Consider the following 21,216-nt stretch of genomic DNA (forward strand, 5'->3'; position numbering starts at 1 on the left):
TTATCGAGGCGAAATTCTTCTTATTCGAGATAGTGCAAATTAAGAGCATCTATATCTTAGATATGGACTTTTTTATTAATTAGTTTACTATTATATGAAGAAGAACGGGAACGGCCCTTTTCTTTTCTTATCAAGTCAATTTCCATCATCAACTAATAGAATTTTTGTTCAGAACCCACTTTGATTTGTTTTACAAAAATGTAATCAATCAGTAGAGTAGGAGGAAACCAGCATCCTTATGTTGTGTTTTGTCCAGTGCTAATCATTATAGAGATCTTTATTTTGTTATCTGATCATTTTATTTGGATATAATTCTTTTTTTTTTTTTAAATGATTTACAAGGTAACTCTCAACTAATACTTTAAAACACTAAAATTATTAATTAAATAAAAACTTTAATAGCTATCTCTATTAACATAAAAAAAGGAATTAAACTTAGAATCTCTAAAATAGTATACTCAAAAATCCCTATAAAAAATAATAAACACCCTACACCTTTGCAAATATAACTCTACAACCAATTACTGGGATGCTTTTCTTTAAATTTCTATTTATAAATTATTATATTTGGGGTGATGGCTGTTGAGAGAGAAGTATGATTGATAACAGAGTTATGGTTTCGTGTGAGTTCTGTTTCTTTATAAAGTTAAAAGATTGATTTTAATTTAAAATGTCCATTTAAAAAGGGTGATTGAGTATGTCTATGTCATATGATGATGCGGATGATGCATGTATATATGAGCATGGCAGACAACACATAGACTCAGCTATATAGCCCACAGCCTATGCCTTTGTGGTCCCTTGTTTATTATTCTACCCAGCTGCCACGTACCCTTTTCTTCTTTTCTTTTATTAATCATTTCTTTAAATATAAAAGATTATAGTTAATATCTTCTTGTTAAAATGACATCTGACAACAAAATCTTCGGTCAGTAATATATAATAGCTGGAATTAATTTATTAAATAAATAAAACGAGCAGAGCATCCAATGAATGAAAACCTAACATTGCCATGGGCACGATAAGTTACTGTTACAGGTCAGATAACATCCCAACAGGCACTAAAGACACGCGTAATTTTCAAGTTAAAAGATTGCAAAGATTATCCAGTCGGTACACCTACACCTACACCTACACAGATCTCCCAAGATTTTGCTACGGACAACCCTTACCTCCTATTCCTTTTTCTTTTTTCCGCTTTCACCGTCTACTACTACTACCTCATGTGGAGATGGGCCCCTGATACTGATTTTATCTTTTCAAGGGACAGCATCACCTTCATTGTTGACTTTTGCAATATTAGACTATTAGTTTTAATTTAAGAGGGGGAAAAAAAAAGAGATGAGTTACTTTTTTCTTCTTCATTTTAATCTTCTAAAAAGATAATAGGGAACACATGATTTTTTTACAAAATAAGAGGGACCAAAATAATGCCGCCATTTTTTCTGTTTAGTCCCACTCATTCTTTTCCTAATTACTTTCGAGCCCCTAATATTACTCCCTTTTACTTTAACAAGTCCTACATGAATAATTGAGACTGTAACAAGGCATAGTAGTTAGCTGTTTGATCTTCAAGCTCCCACAATCCATCACCCAGAGAAAACCCTCCATCTCCGCCATTGAAACCTATTTCACCATACTCAACGCTACTCACACCAACTTCCATATTTGGAATCCCAAGCTCATCATCAGAAGCTTGTAGAAGATGCCTAATAACTCGTTCTCTGTCATCTTCTTCATCTTCTTTCGAACAAGAAGATGTTGAAGACGCTGTCGTACAATCTTCCAACGTTGTACTAGAAGCAGTTGTGGGGTTGTTTTCTTGGTCGGTCTCTGTGGAGCTTGGACGTGGAGTATTGTCAAAGGTTGAGTCAGAGGAGATTTCTTGTTGCAGGTTTGTGATGAAAGAAGACAAGTCCGGTGATAACTCGTCTTCTTCATCTTCAAGGAGAGAAAGTATGTGGTTGTACGACTTGGGGCGTTTCGTTTCTTCAATATCCTCAACCTGGGTCTCTTCTCTCTGGCGTTTGGATGGAGTCTCTGCCATTGTTGGAGAGATTAGAGAGGGAAATTGGAGTTTTTTTTCTTTGACGTGAAAGAAAATAAGAGATGGGTAAAGAGTAGAGTGTAAGTATGAGAAGAATGGAGAGAGAGGAGAGGTTGAGAAGATTTATAAAGAGCGGAAAGGACAGTGGAGTTTCGGTCAAAATGAGTTAAACAAGAAAGCGAGAATATTTTATTTATTTATTGTTTTCTTAGGAAGGAAAAGATGCTTAAACAAAATAAAAGAAAGGAAAAGCAACATGATTGTGTTTGTCATGAGTTGGTCTTCCTAGTGTTTAAACCATTGGATCTAAATTTGTGGGTACTGAGGACCCTGGAGCGGTGACAGATTGAAGTAGACAAAAGGATTAAAAAAACAAAAATCAAGAGTCATAGGAAAATGACAAAACTAGGTAATAGTAGTGTAATAAAAGCTAGAGGGGATGGCCGAGGCAGATGAACACAGAAAGCGGCAAAATCTCTTCAAAAGGGTATTTCTTTAACTTTATTTATTAAAATAAAATTGGTTCAAGTTTTATATATACTGTAAAAGAAAATATTATATTAAAGTTGGGCTAGCAGATAAGAAGAATAGGGGTTTTCTCAGCTTTACAGATTGAATTGGACGGCTGAGATTGGGTTGTACAGTGTAAAATCTAGGAAATGAGCTTGAAGTTTATGACAAGTAAAAGGGGGCCTACCTACTCTACTTATTAAATAATATTATTATTATGAAAAATGAAAATCTCTAGGTGTTATTAAGAGTTTTGGAGAAAGAGGGAGAAGGATGAAATGAGGGGTGTTTTGGTGATTTAAATAAAATAGATATGATGTTGATTGATGGATGGATTGATTTGAGTTGAGTTGAGATAGAGGTGGAGATAGTGGTGAAGGTGAGGTGCATCATCATGAGAGGTTATGGGCATGCAGGAACCACAATCCAACTTTTTTATGTGTCACAAGTTTGTAATAAGGTCCACTCATAATGGAACCAATACTTTTCCTTCCTTCTTCTATTTTACACAATCCTTGGGAATCTCTCCGATTAGGTTTTGACCGTTTTGAAGGTCGGTTGGGTTTAAACTTTACAAGTTCCATTTAACAAGACAAATTCCACGCCGACCGAGTGCTCCATCCAAATTGTTTTTTTTTTTTTTAATTTAATTAATGATGAAAATTTTCTCTTTAATTAAGTGTAACAAAACGAAGATCAATTAAATCTTGAAGACGACCAAAGTTGGATTGTGGGATTAGGATCCAAATAACGTGTGTAGTTTAGATTGACGACAATTTACATATAAAATAGAAATCCAGATCAATTGTTACCTGTATTTGTTGATTAAATTAAGTAAATTAAGAAAATACAACACAGATGGCGGCATTGTTGAAACTAGATTGTGGTGCATAAATAGTATTATTTTTATTTTCATTTGACTGAAAATTGGAACCAATGCAGTTAAATGTGTGTGTGCATGGCCGTGGGTCTTCTACATCTAAAATTAGTTGGTGTTTCTTGATGTATAAGAGATTTCAATTATATAGTCCTAATAATTAAAAATACAAGATGTTATTCATTAAAGTTTAGGGTTAATTTCATTCAGGAGAGATTGTTAACTCTTAAGCTTCTCATAATTTTAAAAAAATAATGAATATCCTCTTAAATTATTATAAAAGTCATTTTTAAAAAAGAAAACTTTATAAATAAATGAGATGGAGATGGATGAATAAAATTACTCATTTAAGTTTGAAGCAAAACCCTTACATTAAAAAAGAAGTGATTTGTCAAAAGTGAATAATGGGAATTGTTAATGTGGAAACTTTGTGAGAAAAAAAAGAGGGAGCATGTGGAGAATTAATAAGCAATGATTAAGAAGAAGAAAGGGGGAGGGGGCATGTGGTAAGTGGTAAGTGGACCTAATTTTAATGAATAGAAAGCCAACATGTAACATGTATGTTGGGATCAAATGTGTAAGCTCGCCTGCCATTAGGTTTATCATTAAATTAAATTACAAAAGAATTGAAAAAATTTAGTTGAAGTAACCATAACATAATGAAGCTGGGTCAACCACTGTGCACATAAATGCAATTATAATTGTATTTGTTCTTTCATTTTTTTTTTTTCTTTTTAATTTATTTGTCATAATCAATCCCCTTGATTGTTTGGTTAAAGCAAAGGCATGAAAATGTTTTAATATGTCATATGAAAATTATAAATAAATAAATAAAATATTTCACTTTATTTTTCCACTAAATAAAGTATTAATATGTTAAATCTGTATTAGATATATTAGATTATGCTTTAAATTATGAAGATGAATCAATTTGAATTTTACTAATGAGGTATGTACTTAAATCTTAAAAAATGAATGTGAATAGCATATTTAAGGGCGTATATAAGTCCACCTGTTTAATTTTCTGAAGCCAATAATTTGAAAGTGATACTAAACAGCCCCACCCACTCTCTAATTTAATTCCAAAACTATCCTATTTATTTGTTTTATTTATAGACACCAATAGCTCATATTTTATGTCATAAAAGTGGTTCTCCCGAACTTTATTTTCCATTTAATTAGAATAAATCCCAGATTTATGGCAATACATGCAAGTTTAAAACAAATGAACATCCCAGATTTATGGCAATACATGCAAGTTTAAAACAAATGAACATAAAAAATTAGTTGATGAATTTTCTGAAATTATTTAATAAAACACATATCATCGAATTTTATTATATATTACGCATCTTAAGTGAGGTATAAAAAAATTATCATCCTAACCAATGTGTTAGACATATACAGCTATGATGTGTAAATAAAGAATTGACAGGATATATGATATGTCAACTACATACATTGAGAGTATCACTTATAATATGTAACATTGACCTTACACAATTGTTTGACCTTTATTAATTTAATTTTTTTTTTTAATCTTCCAAATAATATTTACAGTTCTTGTAAATTTTGAATGCCCATTGCTAATTAAATTTAAAAAAACCTAATGAATGATGATGAATGAGTTGACCCGACCCTTGATACCACATGATTAGGGGGGGGTCCCTTAATTAGAGTGATTCTTGAATTAAAAGATTCGGAATCTAAGACCAATCATGGGTTATATTAATATGCATATGATCTCCACTACATCATATTAATTTAATTATAATCATGTATTATTTAATTGGACAATCATAGTTTATTTGGTTATTGATAGGAAGTTTCCTCTTAGCTCTTACCATATCTTTACGATCTTTAAAGGGCAGAGCAGAAAACAAATAAAGTTTGTGTATATTTTTAAAAAGCATTATGCTAATTCCATTAGGACCCCATTCATTCATGTCAAAATAGATGATTAAAAGTTTAATTGAAAAAGAATAAAATGAAGATATGTTTCATAGTTACAGAAAAGAAGTGAGGGAGACAATGAAAGCATAAATTGAATCCACTAATGGGCCACAAGTGATTGTTGTTTTTGTTTAAGGGTCAATAAAAATATCAAGCATGTCTTGATTTAGAGAAACCTTTTAACTCGAGCCTAATTTAATTGCCCACCTCAACCTTTTAGTACACATGTTTTATTTTCATGTAATAGATAGTGGAAGACACGTCCAAGCTAAGATATAATGGTAAGTGGGTTTTGATTCCTATCAGATGCCTAAAATCCTCTTTATTGAGACTATTGATTTGATTCTTTCGCCATTTTATAAAAAAATAGAGTTATGCTATATTTACACCATCTATTATACTATGATGTGATATATGTTATATCTATACAAATTTTTAATTATTTTTAATTTTTAATATTATAATAAAATAATTATTAGTAAAATGATCATGGTGTAATAAAAATGGTGTAATAGATTGTGTAAATATAACATTAATCAAAATAATATAACTCCACACTTGACACCTCTCCTAGTTTAGCATGTGACTTTTAAATTAATAATAAGCCTAACAGTCTCTTCCAACCAATTACAAAGTAGACTATTTGGGTAAATGAATCCATTAAACATCCAAATAGGCTTATAAAAATTGGGAGAAGTTTCCCTTTAAGCTTTTCATACATTTTATCAAATACGCACTCAAAAGTTAAAAAAAAAAAAAAATTATCACGTTGTTACTAGGTTTACAAATTACTTTCTTATTAGACCAATGTCAACGTTTTAGTTTTACCTTATAAAACCAAAGTTACCATTTCGTCCATTTAACACAACAGAATTAGGACAAAGAGATATTCGTGATACGATTTCAGAACTTCGGGGTGTATGTGTGAAAAGTAGGAAAATTGTTAAATATCATGATATTCCTCCTAATAAATTTGACACATTTATTTCACCAAAATCAACTAGTATGGTGGACAATCTCTGTTGGCATCAATACCCGACTATAATTACAGCTACTTCGGCAAGAATAGACTCAGAAAGTTTGCAACTGTTTGCATCAGAGACGTTTGGTCATACATTCGGATAAACAAACAAGACAACAATTCATTCCATAAGTATTCTGACAACGTAACTGAAGCTGAATATTAGTAGGTTCCAATCACCTTCTCATAAATTAAAAGTAACTTTCTCCACTCAGTAATAACAAAAAATCATAGCTAATGAATGTTCTATATGACTCCATTTGAATATCTAGGGCAGCTGGAACAGTTTGAGTAATGTATGATGCAGAGACTTTCTTAAAGCAAACTGCAATATGAGGGAAAATAAGTAAATAACATTAATCCTAAATCTGTAAATCCCTTTTCCAGGCAAATAAATCTCAGTTCGGATACACAATTTTGTTTCCTGGAAGATATCGCACATTCAGCACAAACCCATGATAAATGAAATATAGCACCCTAACCAAACTTTCTTTTTTTCAAAATAATAACAATAATAAATTCCTTAGTGATCTGAGTCACTCATAAACTCTTCCCCATCACAACCTCAAATATAGTTCCAGGATGATACCATGCAAATCTTCAAAAACTGATAGGTATTAATCTTTGGAAAATTAGGAATAAGTTAAAATATTTGCAAAGATAAATGCAGGGAAAGTAAAAAGTCAGCTAACTCTCAATTTTGCTTGCCCATGTAAATATTTTGGAAAAAAGTTGCACCACATGGTTTCAGCCAATGTTTAATGTAATTCATATGCATTTAAATGCTGCAGTAACAAGCATCCATACCAATTTGAAAAAAAAAATCAATATTGTATTTAGCATATAATAGAACCACTATCTTAATAACAATGTCAACTAGATTGTCGACCCTACAAAAAAAATACATGTACTAGCATACACCATACAGATCATCCAATATTGTAACCGGATTTGGACTTTATTCACATTCATTGACACAGAAAAGGCTTCAGTGACAAAATTGGACTGCATTTTACAGCTCCTTAAATATCTATAGCCTCATGAAAAAGGTATTTCAAAGATATAATCATAATGCCAGGAAAGTGCACAAAGAAAAGAAAACCATAAACAAGAAGCAACCTTCCTAAGTCTCCACATAAGTAATCAATGGACATCTAGAAAAATATTAAATAGGTTGCTATGTGCATGCTTTGGAAAGAAACTAATAAACACAGTTCAAGCTTCATATAATCATAATCAGAGATTTTAAGAACTTTCCCAAGTTTTCTGGTTTTCTACACATTATACAGCACAATATCTACTAAACAAAGAACACCCTGCCTCTGTCCCCAGCCACCAACCAAGAACAAGCCCTAATACAGTTATACAAAGAACTCTGCTTCTTGTAGTTCTAAATTTGGGGACCGTTATCTTTGAAAATTTATAAGAAAGCCTGATTCTAGAAGCGATTTTTACATAACAAATAAGTGAAACATTGCGATTTTGCATATTACTGATACTGCATAGATGCTTCTCCCCGTTACATTTGTAAGACAAGTTGTTTTATGTTTGGATTTTATTTAGCACTTTACAGGGATTCCTAAAACCAGGTATGCAAGTGAACCAAGCTATTAATCAGTTTGATAAGAGTTAAATTTGACTCATCACTGTGTAAACCAAGCTCAAACTTGGTACTAGAGTTTATTTAATTTTTGAGGTCAAACTCAAAACAGCAGAAGTTGGATTCAAGTTAAACTAGTTAGCCCAAGTACATACACATATATAATCACACACAGACACAGATAGATATTAGTCATATATGATCATCACTATATATATCTCTCAGATATAGTTATATATAAAACATAAACTAAATTAACTACAATTATTATACATGATATGAAGGGTATATATATAAAAAAGATTTAAGGAAATGCTGTATCAATAAGATTCCAACTCAAACTCAAATTAACTTTGACAAAATTTTTAAATTGAGCACAAACTTCTGTTAATATGTTACAAACAAAACTTAGCTTCAATTTTAAAGCTAAATCTAACTCAAGATGAGCTCAAACTCAGTCTCTGACCAATTTATTTGTGCTGAGCTACAATACCCAAGGATTTCGCACAGTTCATTTGCATCCATGCCTAAAGTTTATTTCTTGAGCTAACCTGCTTCACAAAAGTAGAAAGTTGATTTTCTCAATCATTGTACCACCTGATATTCATTTCATACAATATCTGTTTGGCCAAGGGTCTATTCTATTATTCACCAACAGATTTCAAGGTCTTTAGTTATCAATTTCAAGCTTACCTTCCTAAGGATTCAACTAAATAAGTTAATGATGCTAGAAACACGATGTTATATTATTAATAAAAAAAAGGGCGTTTTTCAAGGTTTCTCTCACAACATCCTTGAAAAACAATATGTTTCAATGTTGTTGGTGAAATGTTATATTATAACTTACTGATCACAATTTGTCACGGCGATAAAATATTTGAAAAAGAACATGTAACATTTCACAAATGAACACAAAGAGATATATTGTCAGAAGAAAAATGTTTTCTTATAGATAATGTACTATTATATAACAAGCTTAGTTAACAAAAATGGTTATTTCTGAAAAACCAATAAACAGTTGGCGGCATCTAGTTTTAACTAGATTTCTAAGAGTCTTTAATCATTCAACTAATAACTAAGCACATGATCTCACCCCATCCCACATACACCAAATAATATAAGTCCTGGAAGAAGTCCTTCAAATAACAAAACCAGACTCCATGGTATATATATATAGTACTTAAGGTCATCATTCAAATACTTCAAAATGTTAAGCCCAAAAAGTCAAAGATAAAATGAGGTTAGGTCAGATCCATCATCAAGCGGGTTTTATAATGGTTACGAATAACAGATAAACTAAATGATCTAAACAATTCGTTCTGTTCTCCCAACTGAACTACTGAATATGCTACACTATGGTTTCATTGATTTCGGTAATCGATATATCTAACCATTTAACTAACCATTTAACTCTTAGCTTCTACGGCTAAGATTTCAACATAACAAAGAAAGTAGACTGCTGTAATTTTCAATTGCCAATTATTTATGGAGGTCCAAACATAAAGCATCTCATGCAACCTTACACATAATAAAAAAAAAAAAAAAACTACACAATACTCCACATATCAATCAATAAAGGGCAATTATGAGAAATGATAAATCATTTATAGGTAAACAGCGCATTTGACCCAATTGCAAAAAAGGGGTAAATAATAAATCAGTACAAACAACTGAGAAAAAAAAAAATTGGGGGGGGGGGGGGGGGGGGTCGGTCCCTTAATTAGAGTGATTCTTGAATTAAGATTCGGAATCGACGACCATCTGGGTTATATTAATATGCATATATCTCCACTACCATATTAATTAATTATAATCATGTATTATTTAATTGGACAATCATAGTTTATTTGTTATTGATAGGAAGTTTCCTCTTAGCTCTTACCATATCTTTACGGATCTTTAAAGGGCAGAGCAGAAAACAAAAGCAAACAATAAAAGTTTGTGTATATTTTAAAAAAGCATTATGCTATTTCCATTAGGACCCCATTCATTCATGTCAAAATAGATGATTAAAAGTTTAATTGAAAAAGAATAAAGAAGATATGTTTCATATACAGAAAAGAAGTCAGGAGACAATGAAAGCATAAATTGAATCCACTAATGGGCCACAGTGATCATAGTTACAGAAAGAAGTCAGGAGACATGAAAGCATAATTGAATCCACTAATGGGCCACAAGTGATTGTTGTTTTTGTTTAAGGGTCATAAAAATACAAGCATGTCTTGATTTAGAGAAACCTTTAACTCGAGCCTAATTTAATTGCCCACCTCAACCTTTTAGTACACATGTTTTATTTTCATGTAATAGATAGTGGAAGACACGTCCAAGCTAAGATATAATGGTAAGTGGGTTTTGATTCCTATCAGATGCCTAAAATCCTCTTATTAGACTATTGATTTGATTCTTTCGCCATTTTAAAAATGAGTTATGCAATTTACACCATCTATTATACTATGATGTGATATTTATCTATACAATTTTTAATTATTTTTAATTTTAATATTATAATAAAATATTATTAGTAAATGCATGGTGTAATAAAAGGTGTATAGATTGTGTAAATATAACATTAATCAAAATAATATAACTCACACTTGACACCTCTCCTAGTTTAGCATGTGACTTTTAAATTAATAATAAGCCAACAGTCTCTTCCAACCAATTACAAGTAGACTATTTGGGTAATGAATCCATTAAACATCCAAAAGGCTTATAAAATTGGGACAAGTATCCCTTTAAGCTTTTCATACATTTTATCAAATACGCACTCAAGTTAAAAAAAAAAAAATTATCACGTTGTTACTAGGTTTACAATTACTTTACTTTCTATTGACCAATGTCAACGTTTTAGTTTACCTTAAAAACCAAAGTTACCATTTCGTCCATTTAACACAACAGAATTAGGACAGAGATATTCGTGATACATTTCAGAACTTCGGGTGTATGTGTGAAAAGTAGGAAAATTGTTAAATATCATGATATTCCTCCTAATAAATTTGCACATTTATTTCACCAAATCAACTAGTATGTGGACAATCTCTGTTGGCATCAATCCCCTACATAATTACAGCTACTTCGGCAAGAAACTCAGAAAGTTTGCAACTGTTTGCATCAGAGACGTTTGGTCATACATTCGGATAAACAAACAAGACACACATTCATTCCATAAGTATTCTGACAACGTAACTGAAGCTGAATATTAGTAGGTTCCAATCACCTTCTCATATTAAAAGTAACTTTCTCCACTCAGTAATACAAAAACATCGCTAATGAATGTTCTATAGGACTCCATTTGAATATCTAGGGCAGCTGGAACATTTTGAGACCTAAATTTTATGTATGTGCAGAGACTTTCTTAAAGCAAACTGCATATGAGGGAAAATAAGTAAATACATATAATCCTAAATCGGTAAATCCCTTTTCCAGGCAAATAAATCTCAGTTCGGATACACAATTTTGTTTCCTGGAAGATATCGCACATTCACACAAACCCATGATAAATGAATATGCACCCTAACCAAACTTTTCTTTTTTCAAATAATAACAATAATAATTTCCTTAGTGATCTGAGTCACTCATAAACTCTTCCCTCACAACCTCAAATATAGTTCCAGGATGATACCATGCAAATCTCAAAAGCTGATGGGTATTAATCTTTGGAAAATTAGGAATAGTTAAAATATTTGCAGATAAATGCAGGAAAGTAAAGTCAGCTAACTCTCAATTTTGCTTGCCCATGTAAATATTTTGGAAAAAAGTTGCACCACATGGTTTCAGCCAATGTTTAATGTAATTCATATGCATTTAAATGCTGCAGTAACAAGCATCCCATCCCATTTGACGAACCGTGTGTAGTTTAGATTGACGACAATTTACATATAAAATAGAAATCCAGATCAATTGTTACCTGTATTTGTTGATTAAATTAAGTAAATTAAGAAAATACAACACAGATGGCGGCATTGTTGAAACTAGATTGTGGTGCATAAATAGTATTATTTTTATTTTCATTTGACTGAAAATTGGAACCAATGCTGTTAAATGTGTGTGTGCATGGCCATGGGTCTTCTACATCTAAAATTAGTTGGTGTTTCTTGATATCACCAATTTTATAAGAGATTTCAATCATATAGTCCTAATAATTAAAAATACAAGATGTTATTCATTAAAGTTTAGGGTTAATTTCATTCAGGAGAGATCGTTAACTCTTAAGCTTCTCATAATTTAAAAAAATATATATATTAAATATCCTCTTAAATTATTATAAAAATCATTTTTAAAAAAGAAAACTTTATAAATAAATGAGATGGAGATGGATGAATAAAATTACTCATTTAAGTTTGAAGCAAAACCATTATATTAAAAAAGAAGTAATTTGTCAAAAATGAATAATGGGAATTGTTAATGTGGAAACTAGGGAGCATGTGGAGAATTAATAAGCAATGATTAAGGAGAAGAAAGGGGGAGGGGGCATGTGGTAAGTGGACCTAATTTTAATGAATAGAAAGCCAACATGTAACATCTATGTTGGGATCAAATGTGTAAGCTCGCCTGCCATTAGGTTTATCATTATATTAAATTACAAAAAATTGAAAAAATTTAGTTGAAGTGATCATAACATAATGAATGGTGGGTTAACTACTGTACACATAAATGCAATTATAATTGTATTTGTTCTTTTATTTTTTATTTTTTTTCTTTTTAATTTATTTGTCATAATCAATCCTTGATCGTTTGGTTAAAGCAAAGGCATGAAAATGTTAAATCTTAAATCTTACTAATGCACTTATAATTTGAATTTTACTAATGAGGTATTTACTTAAATCTTAAAAAATGAATGTGAATAGCATATTTAAGGGCGTATATGAGTCCACCTGTTTAATTTTCTGTAGCCAATAATTTGAAAGTGATACTAAACAGCTCCACCACTCTCTAATTTAATTCCAAAACTCTCGTATTTATTTGTTTTATTTATAGACACCAATAGCTCATATTTTATGCCATAAAAGTGGTTCTCCCGAACTTTATTTTCCATTTAATTAGAATGAATCCCAGATTTATGGCAATATATACAAGTTTAAAACAAATTAAAATAAAAAATTAGTTGATGAATTTTCTGAAATTATTTAATAAAACACATATCATCGAATTTTATTATATATTACGCATCTCAAGTATGTATAAAAAATATCATCCTAACCAATGTGTTAGACATATACAGCTGTGATGTGTAAATAAAGAATTGACAGGATATATGATATGTCAACTACATATATTGAGAGTATCACTTATACATTGAGCTTACACAATTGTTTGACCTTTATTAATTTAATTTATTATTATTATTTTTTTTTAATCTTCCAAATAATATTTACAGTTCTTGAAAATTTTGAAGATGGAGCATGCCCATTGCTAATTAAATTTAAAAACCTAATGAATGATGATGAATGAGTTGACCCGACCCTTGATACCACATGATTGGGGGGGGGGGGGGGGGGGGGGGTCGGTCCCTTAATTAGAGTGATTCTTGAATTAAAAGATTGGAATGACGACCAATCATGGGTTATTAATATGCATATAATCTCCACTACATCATATTAATTTAAATATAATCATGTATTATTTAATTGGACAATCATAGTTTATTTGGTTATGATAGGAAGTTTCCTCTTAGCTCTTACCATATCTTTACGGATCTTTAAAGGGCAGAGCAGAAAACAAAAGCAAACAAATAAAATTTGTGTTATTTTAAAAAAGCATTATGCTATTTCCATAGGACCCCATTCATTCATGTCAAAATAGATGATTAAAAGTTTAATTGAAAAAGAATAAAATGAAGATAGTTTCATAGTTACAGAAAAGAAGTCAGGGAGACAATGAAAGCATAAATGAATACTAATGGGCCACAAGTGATCATAGTTAGAAAAGAAGTCAGGGAGACAATGAAAGCATAAATTGAATCCACTAATGGGCCACAAGTGATTGTTGTTTTGTTTAAGGGTCAATAAAAATATCAAGCATTCTTGATTTAGAGAAACCTTTTAACTCGAGCCTAATTAATTGCCACTCAACCTTTTTAGTACACATGTTTATTTCATGTAATAGATAGTGGAAGACACGTCCAAGCTAAGATATAATGGTAAGTGGGTTTTGATCCTATCAGATGCCTAAAATCTCTTATTGAGACTATTGATTGATTCTTTCGCCATTTTATAAAAAAAATAGAGGTTGCTATATTTACACCATCATATAACTATGATGTGATATATGTTATATCTATACAAATTTTATTTATTTTAATTTTTAATTTATAATAAAATAATTATTAGTAATGATCATGGTGTAATAAAAATGGTGTAAAGATTGTGTAAATATACATTAATCAAAATAATATAACTCCACACTTGACACCCTCTCTAGTTTAGCATGTGACTTTTAAATTAATAATAAGCCTAACAGTCTCTTCCAACCAATTACAAAGTAGACTATTTGGGTAAATGAATCCATTAAACATCCAAATAGGCTTATAAAAATTGGGACAAGTATCCTTTAAGCTTTTCATACATTATCAAATACGCACTCAAAAGTTAAAAAAAAAAAAAATTATCACGTTGTTACTAGGTTTACAAATTACTTTCTATTAGACCAATGTCAACGTTTTAGTTTTACCTTAAAAACCAAAGTTACCATTTCGTCCATTTAACACAACAGAATTAGGACAAAGAGGTATTGTGATACGATTTCAGAACTTCGGGGTGTATGTGTGAAAAGTAGGAAAATTGTTAAATATCATGATATTCCTCCTAATAAATTTGACACATTTATTTCACCAAAATCAACTAGTATGGTGGACAATCTCTGTTGCATCAATACCCGACTATAATTACAGCTACTTCGGCAAGAATGACTCAGAAAGTTTGCAACTGTTTGCATCAGAGACGTTTGGTCATACATTGGAAAAACAAACAAGACAACAATTCATTCCATAGTATTCTGACAACGTAACTGAAGCTGAATATTAGTAGGTTCCAATCACCTTCTCATAAATTAAAAGTAACTTTCTCCACTCAGTAATAACAAAAAATCATAGCTAATGAATGTTCTATATGACTCCATTTGAATATCTAGGGCAGCTGGAACATTTTGAGTACCTAAATATCTTTATGTATGATGCAGAGACTTTCTTAAAGCAAACTGCAATATGAGGGAAAATAAGTAAATAACATTAATCCTAAATCGGTAAATCCCTTTTCCAGGCAAATAAATCTCAGTTCGGATACACAATTTTGTTTCCTGGAAGATATCGCACATTCAGCACAAACCCATGATAAATGAAATATAGCACCCTAACCAAACTTTCTTTTTTTCAAAATAATAACAATAATAAATTCCTTAGTGATCTGAGTCACTCATAAACTCTTCCCCATCACAACCTCAAATATAGTTCCAGGATGATACCATGCAAATCTTCAAAAGCTGATGGGTATTAATCTTTGGAAAATTAGGAATAAGTTAAAATATTTGCAAAGATAAATGCAGGGAAAGTAAAAAGTCAGCTAACTCTCAATTTTGCTTGCCCATGTAAATATTTTGGAAAAAAGTTGCACCACATGGTTTCAGCCAATGTTTAATGTAATTCATATGCATTTAAATGCTGCAGTAACAAGCATCCATACCAATTTGAACAAAAAAATCAATATTGTATTTAGCATATAATAGAACCACTATCTTAATAACAATGTCAACTAGATTGTCGACCCTACAAAAAAAATACATGTACTAGCATACACCATACAGATCATCCAATATTGTAACCGGATTTGGACTTTATTCACATTCATTGACACAAAAAAGGCTTCAGTGACAAAATTGGACTGCATTTTACAGCTCCTTAAACATCTATAGCCTCATGAACAAGGTATTTCAAAGATATAATCATAATGCCACGAAAGTGCACAAAGAAAAGAAAACCATAAACAAGAAGCAACCTTCCTAAGTCTCCACATAAGTAATCAATGGACATCTAGAAAAATATTAAATAGGTTGCTATGTGCATGCTTTGGAAAGAAACTAATAAACACAGTTCAAGCTTCATATAATCATAATCAGAGATTCTAAGGACTTTCCCAAGTTTTCTGGTTTTCTACACATTATACAGCACAATATCTACTAAACAAAGAACACCCTGCCTCTGTCCCCAGCCCCCAAGCAAGAACAAGCCCTAATACAGTTATACAAAGAAGTCTGCTTCTTGTAGTTCTAAATTTGGGGACCGTTATCTTTGAAAATTTATAAGAAAGCCTGATTCTAGAAGCAATTTTTACATAACAAATAAGTGAAACATTGCGATTTTGCATATTATTGATACTGCATAGATGCTTCTCCCCATTACATTTGTAAGACAAGTTGTTTTATGTTTGGATTTTATTTAGCACTTTACAGGGATTCCTAAAACCAGGTATGCAAGTGAACCAAGCTATTAATCAGTTTGATAAGAGTTAAATTTGACTCATCACTGTGTAAACCAAGCTCAAACTTGGTACTAGAGTTTATTTAATTTTTGAGGTCAAACTCAAAACAGCAGAAGTTGGATTCAAGTTAAACTAGTTAGCCCAAGTACATACACATATATAATCACACACACACACAGATCGATATTAGTCATATATGATCATCACTATATATATCTCTCAGATATAGTTATATATAAAACATAAACTAAATTAACTACAATTATTATACATGATATGAAGGGTATATATATAAAAAAGATTTAAGGAAATGCTGTATCAATAAGATTCCAACTCAAACTCAAATTAACTTTGACAAAATTTTTAAATTGAGCACAAACTTCTGTTAATATGTTACAAACAAAACTTAGCTTCAATTTTAAAGCTAAATCTAACTCAAGATGAGCTCAAACTCAGTCTCTGACCAATTTATTTGTGCTGAGCTACAATACCCAAGGATTTCGCACAGTTCATTTGCATCCATGCCTAAAGTTTATTTCTTGAGCTAACCTGCTTCACAAAAGTAGAAAGTTGATTTTCTCAATCATTGTACCACCTGATATTCATTTCATACAATATCTGTTTGGCCAAGGGTCTATTCTATTATTCACCAACAGATTTCAAGGTCTTTAGTTATCAATTTCAAGCTTACCTTCCTAAGGATTCAACTAAATAAGTTAATGATGCTAGAAACACGATGTTATATTATTAATAAAAAAAAGGGCGTTTTTCAAGGTTTCTCTCACAACATCCTTGAAAAACAATATGTTTCAATGTTGTTGGTGAAATGTTATATTATAACTTACTGATCACAATTTGTCACGGCGATAAAATATTTGAAAAAGAACATGTAACATTTCACAAATGAACACAAAGAGATATATTGTCAGAAGAAAAATGTTTTCTTATAGATAATGTACTATTATATAACAAGCTTAGTTAACAAAAATGGTTATTTCTGAAAAACCAATAAACAGTTGGCGGCATCTAGTTTTAACTAGATTTCTAAGAGTCTTTAATCATTCAACTAATAACTAAGCACATGATCTCACCCCATCCCACATACACCAAATAATATAAGTCCTGGAAGAAGTCCTTCAAATAACAAAACCAGACTCCATGGTATATATATATAGTACTTAAGGTCATCATTCAAATACTTCAAAATGTTAAGCCCAAAAAATCAAAGATAAAATGAGGTTAGGTCAGATCCATCATCAAGCAGGTTTTATAATGGTTACAAATAACAGATAAACTAAATGATCTAAACAATTTGTTCTGTTCTCCCAACTGAACTACTGAATATGCTAAACTATGGTTTCATTGATTTCGGTAATCGATATATCTAACCATTTAACTAACCATTTAACTCTTAGCTTCTACGGCTAAGATTTCAACATAACAAAGAAAGTAGACTGCTGTAATTTTCAATTGCCAATTATTTATGGAGGTCCAAACATAAAGCATCTCATGCAACTTTACACATAATAAAAAAAAAAAACTACACAATACTCCACATATCAATCAATAAAGGGCAATTATGAGAAATGATAAATCATTTATAGGTAAACAGCGCATTTGACCCAATTGCAAAAAAGGGGTAAATAATAAATCAGTACAAACAACTGAGAAAAAAAAAAATTTAATTAATTGAAGGTTCCAAAAGGATACACGAGATTAAGAAATAAAATGCTCATAATATATAGCCCATCAATTGCCAGGATAAATGTAATCAGTACATATGCCAGCATCAAAGATGACAACCTCCCAGAACTTATTTCCTCCCTCGAAGACAATGCCAAGAAAATTAAGGATCATGAAACCCATATTCTAGTTGTGTTCTTAAAAAAGCTTCAGCAAACTCTAATGACAACCTACCAATGTGTTGGTACTTCAAATTATTAAACCTATTCCTGTGCTACATAACGCCAACCTTTGCAAGTTTTTCATGCGACTAAAAATGGGGGAAGACACCAATTTAATGGAAGAAATTTTGAATAAAGTTTGGAAAAAGAAATAAAAAGCTCAAGACCTCCTTCCAATAAAACATTTCATTGAATCTTGAGTAAAATGTGAAACTGTTCCCATCCTCCCCCACCCAAACGGGAAAAGATAAGAAAAGAAAGAAGGAGAAAATTACCCATTAGCAAGAATCCTGTGTTGAGGACAAACCAATCTTGTACATCCTGTAGAAGCAGCACCACCACAGTCGGGATGGTGCCACCAATATCCAAATCTTCAGCAACCCATCACAGCACAATTATAGACAAAATTAACGGATTGCTTTCTAGCAAGCAAGTCCCACTGTGGAGGTCCTTCACTGGGAACCCAAGAATTTAGCTCTATGAAACCTTCACCAGCAGTCCTAGGTCCACCAATGACAATAAGTCGGTCTCCACATGCTCTAAATGCCAGACCCCAACCATTCAATGAGTTTGCCCTTTCAGGCAATCTTCCCACTGTAAACCACAGTCTCCTCTCCTTGTCATACTTGCGCACCTCCATGTCAGCATAATCAGCAGCATAAAGTTCATTATTTACTACTGCAACCAAGGGTGGTGCCTCACCAGATGCAGGCCTATCATTTTCCCTTGTAGCAGCAGCACGGGCAGGAGACATGTTAGGAATTTCAGTCCAAGTTTCCGTCTCCAAATCAAACTCTTCTCCACATGTAAGAAGCTTTGAATCAGGTCCTCCAATTCCTCCAATAACATAAAATTTCCCATCCATGAATACCCCAGAACACATCTTCCTTGGATTCTTCATGCTGGGCAATATCTTCCAAGTTTGAGTCTCAGAATTATACATCTCAGCAGAGCTCAAAATATTTCCCTCCAAATCACATCCACCAGCCAAAATTGCTCTTTCTCCAAGGCTAGCAGAGCCAAACAAACACCTTGGAGAATTCATTCTCATCCCCGAAGACCATGAATTTGTCAAAATACTATACCTATATATAACATGGGTTATATGTTGGGACGTTAGCTCCCTACCAAAGACAAGTAATTCCGTGCCCACTGCCAAAGATTCCTTATCAGAACACATGAAGCATTCATTTGAAGCCATCCTTGGCAAATGCATCCACCGATGACGAATTGGATCAAAGGCCTCCCATTCAAGTAAATGACAAGAAAAATAAACCCAATGCTCAATCACAAGATTCAGCCTCCTCAGCTTATACAACTCCCCACTCCGAATCAAGGACCGGAAATTCCGATTCAGAGAGGCAAGGGAACCATAGTCAGACCTTGAGCAACGAAGGAAACAGCTAATGGAGTTGTCTCGGCCAATTGAGTGGATAAGTGAGTGTGAATCTGATGAATCTCCAGCACGGGATCGTTGCTCATCAGATTGCTCAAGAGAAGCTCCCCGTATTGTTCCACGGGAACTAGATAGCTTTAAAGACTTGTTACGTTGATGACGACAATCATCTTCCCCATCAATTTCTAATGGTCGCTTGCTACTTAAGTCCACCATGCAGGTCATATAAGCCCACTTGGTTTCCGGCTGGCACAGGGTAGTTATCTCCCTCCTCGAACTCAGCAAGTAAGGACCCTCGAACATGACGTTTCAGTTCTCACTGGATCAATTAATAGCAACAGCACAGCGCTCAATTCCTTCTCCGTAACCACACCAATAGCAAATTCCACGACAAAAGGAATTTGATAATCCAAGCACCTCAAACTCCCCAAAAACGCGGTTGAAACAGTGAATAAACCTAAGTCAAAGAAAATTGAATGAAAATTTTGATTTTCTACTTTTGAAACACAACCAAACCTAGATTGTTAATTGTTTATAACCGGTAATGAAAACCAGGAAACGAAAGTTAACAAAGCATGGCCTTTTAGCTCTATATCAAATGTTAACTGATCTGAATCCAATACAACAACGATCCAGATTGAGTATAGAAACAAAATCTTCTAATCAGCTCCCTTTAGTTTTATATGAAAATAATTCAAATTAAAACTGAATTTTTCAAATTAGAGAATAACTGAAAACAACAGGAAATGAATACCAGATCTCTAAACTCCAAACATTAATTATGAATTTCACGTTGCTTTTAACACCACAATAAATCAAAATTTCACGGAAAGGATCAAATTTGAAGGTCAAACTACAAGATTTAAAAGAAGAAAAATCTGATTGATTGAGATCTGGCTACAATTAAACACTTGTAATAAAAAACTTATCCACTAATTTTCTATTTGGTAAACAAAGAAACGAAAGAAAAAAATGTTAAAAAAGGAAAAAAACAGAGAGAGGGAATCAATAGTAATGCAAAGGGACTTACGAGGATTGGATAACAAGTAAAGGAGGACTTGATTGGAATTTTCAAAATTTTAACAATTGGCCTCTCTCTCTCTCTATACGCACAATATAAATTAACTGTTTCTGTTCTTGGCGTTCTTGTTCCTTCTTCTTGTTCTTCTTCTCTCCTCTCTCTATTAGTAGTCCTTCAGATTCTCCCTGCAAATCAGAGGCAGCTTCTTTGCCCCCCCTTTTTTTTTTTTTTTGTTTTGGGGGGGGGGGGGGGCTTTCAAGAGCAAAACTTCTCTGGCCCCCCTTTACCTCTCTTAAACCTTTTTTTTTTTTCTTTTTTAAATTTAATTCCAGTATTTTTATTTTATTATGTACGTATACAATATGCTTTGACGCTCTACTTTTCAATTAAATACAAATAAATAAGTTTCCAAAAGT

General features: G+C 32.1%; 2 protein-coding genes across 3 annotated transcripts; both read right to left on the reverse strand.

The window, feature by feature from the left end:
* Positions 1-1,340: 1,340 nt before the first annotated feature.
* On the reverse strand, positions 1,341-2,198 carry LOC116131812. Its single transcript, XM_031417485.1, has one exon. The coding sequence runs from the start codon at positions 2,045-2,047 to the stop codon at positions 1,520-1,522; it is 528 nt and encodes a 175-aa protein (XP_031273345.1). The 5' UTR covers positions 2,048-2,198; the 3' UTR covers positions 1,341-1,519.
* A 15,946-nt stretch (positions 2,199-18,144) lies between these two features.
* LOC116131805 (F-box/kelch-repeat protein SKIP11-like) lies at positions 18,145-21,012 on the reverse strand. 2 transcript variants are annotated; one of them, XM_031417479.1, is made up of 2 exons: positions 20,893-21,012; positions 18,145-20,236 (listed from the first exon to the last, which is right to left on the reverse strand). In XM_031417479.1, the coding sequence occupies exon 2, from the start codon at positions 20,080-20,082 to the stop codon at positions 18,757-18,759; it is 1,326 nt and encodes a 441-aa protein (XP_031273339.1). In that variant the 5' UTR covers positions 20,083-20,236; positions 20,893-21,012; the 3' UTR covers positions 18,145-18,756. The 2 variants fall into 2 exon arrangements, with proteins under 2 accessions (XP_031273339.1, XP_031273338.1); XM_031417478.1 differs by having other exon boundaries at positions 20,810-21,006.
* Between the last annotated feature and the right edge of the window lie 204 nt (positions 21,013-21,216).

This window comes from Pistacia vera, unplaced genomic scaffold, assembly GCF_008641045.1.
Source record: "Pistacia vera cultivar Batoury unplaced genomic scaffold, PisVer_v2 Contig243, whole genome shotgun sequence".
In the NCBI taxonomy this organism is placed as follows: Eukaryota; Viridiplantae; Streptophyta; class Magnoliopsida; order Sapindales; family Anacardiaceae; genus Pistacia; species Pistacia vera.